The following is a 1,677-nucleotide window of genomic DNA, read 5'->3' as shown; positions in this document are numbered from 1 at the left end:
AGAACAGAACTAGAACAGAACTAGAACAGAACTAGAACAGAACTAGAACAGAACTAGAACAGAACTAGAACAGAACTAGTACAGAACTAGAACAGAAATAGAACAGAAGTAGAACAGAAATAGAACAGAAATAAAACAGAACTAGAAAAGAACATGAAAAGAACTAGAACACAACTAGAACAGAACTAGAACAGAACTAGAACAGAACTAGAACAGAACTAGAACAGAGCTACAACTGAATAAAGAACAAAACTAGAACTTCTGTACGAAAAAAGGTAAAACTTTTATAACATAAAAGTGGACAGAACCTATTTTATAAGATGGAGGACAGAATTTTTATTTAAAACGAACTAATATCAACTACAATGACAAGATTTATGACGTTGTTTTAAATAACAATAAGAAAATAAAATGCGCATAATATTTTTTTTAATATTATTTTAAAATATCCAAATAATACTTGAAAACAAAATTGTCGCACTAGATGTTTATCAATTGATTTATGGTCATTGGTCTTTAAAACTTGTTTTCTATACTTAACACAGTTTTTTAGTAAAACAAAATTCTACTCACTTTTTTGTTTTCTCTATTTCATAGGGAAAACCACAAACTTTACATGACAATTGTGCCTCCGTTTTACTGCAACTCTCCACCAGCCAACGTTTCAAACATTCATGATGCACCGACGAAACATCACCAGTGCAACGGCAGGGTTGTATTAAAGGCTCTGGTTTATCGTTGTCATAACAAATCCAACAATCTTTTTTATTCAAAAACGATTGTCCCTCTTCGGGTGAAAGAGTTTTCGTTTCGGCTGAGGTGGTGGGTATCGATGGGTCGATTTGTCTTGATATTAATTTGCGAGGATTTAAGATCCATAATTGTTCGGGAGCCATAGAATTCCATAAACAGCAAGGAAACCACAAAGCAACACCTATTTCAACAATGCGAAAGACAATATCATGCCAATTGCGTGAATAGACAGGCACTCTATTAGAATAAGAAGTAAAATATTCAAATCATATTTCTTAGTTTTCTAAGTAAACAAAAAATACTTACTTTGTTTTCCAAAAATCTCCCAAAGTCTCTGATGTTAAAAATCCCACTATCACTATTAACATTATAGCCTGCGACAGCAGTCCCAGGCGTGATTGATGCAACTGTGAAGCATTGACAATGGCCTCACTGGGACCTAGAATTTTACCCGTTTGATCGTATACAAAACCACCGCGTAATTTAAAGAATACTTCTACGCCATAGATGAGGAAAAAGACCACAACTACTAAGAGCAAGACGGCATAACAACCATTGAAAATATGAGCATATGTTTGGCGTTCGGAGTTAATGAGCGACGAGAAGACTTCAACACCAAAAAGACTGTAGAGAAAGAAATTGAAGGCAATAAAGCCGAGAAAACTTTTCGATAAAAACTGTGATTTTTCCCAGCGTATATCGCGCAAGTGGAAGATCTGTAAAAGAGAGCAAAAAAAAAATATGAAATGTTAGTGAAATTGAATTATATTTATAATAGAATTGAGCTAAAACTAAACTAAATCACAATCTAGAACTCAACTGAACTAGAACAGAACTAGAACAGAACTAGAACAGAACTAGAACAGAACTAGAACAGAACTAGAACAGAACTAGAACAGAACTAGAACAGAACTAGAACAGAAC

At 33.9% G+C, this 1,677-nt stretch overlaps 1 protein-coding gene across 1 annotated transcript in view; it reads right to left on the bottom strand.

Moving 5' to 3' along the window:
• Window positions 1-554: 554 nt before the first annotated feature.
• Window positions 555-1,677, bottom strand: part of LOC111686876 — a 5,835-nt gene continuing 4,712 nt past the window's right edge. The window contains exons 3-4 of the mRNA XM_046956339.1: window positions 1,060-1,469; window positions 555-990 (exon numbers count right to left, since the gene is read on the bottom strand). Coding sequence (XP_046812295.1) covers window positions 570-990; window positions 1,060-1,469 — 831 coding nt within the window. The 3' untranslated portion in view covers window positions 555-569. The remainder of the gene's footprint in view (window positions 991-1,059; window positions 1,470-1,677) is intronic.

Source organism: Lucilia cuprina, chromosome 2 (genome assembly GCF_022045245.1).
Source record: "Lucilia cuprina isolate Lc7/37 chromosome 2, ASM2204524v1, whole genome shotgun sequence".
Classification (NCBI taxonomy): domain Eukaryota; kingdom Metazoa; phylum Arthropoda; class Insecta; order Diptera; family Calliphoridae; genus Lucilia; species Lucilia cuprina.
This window is presented reverse-complemented; position numbering and strand designations above follow the sequence as displayed.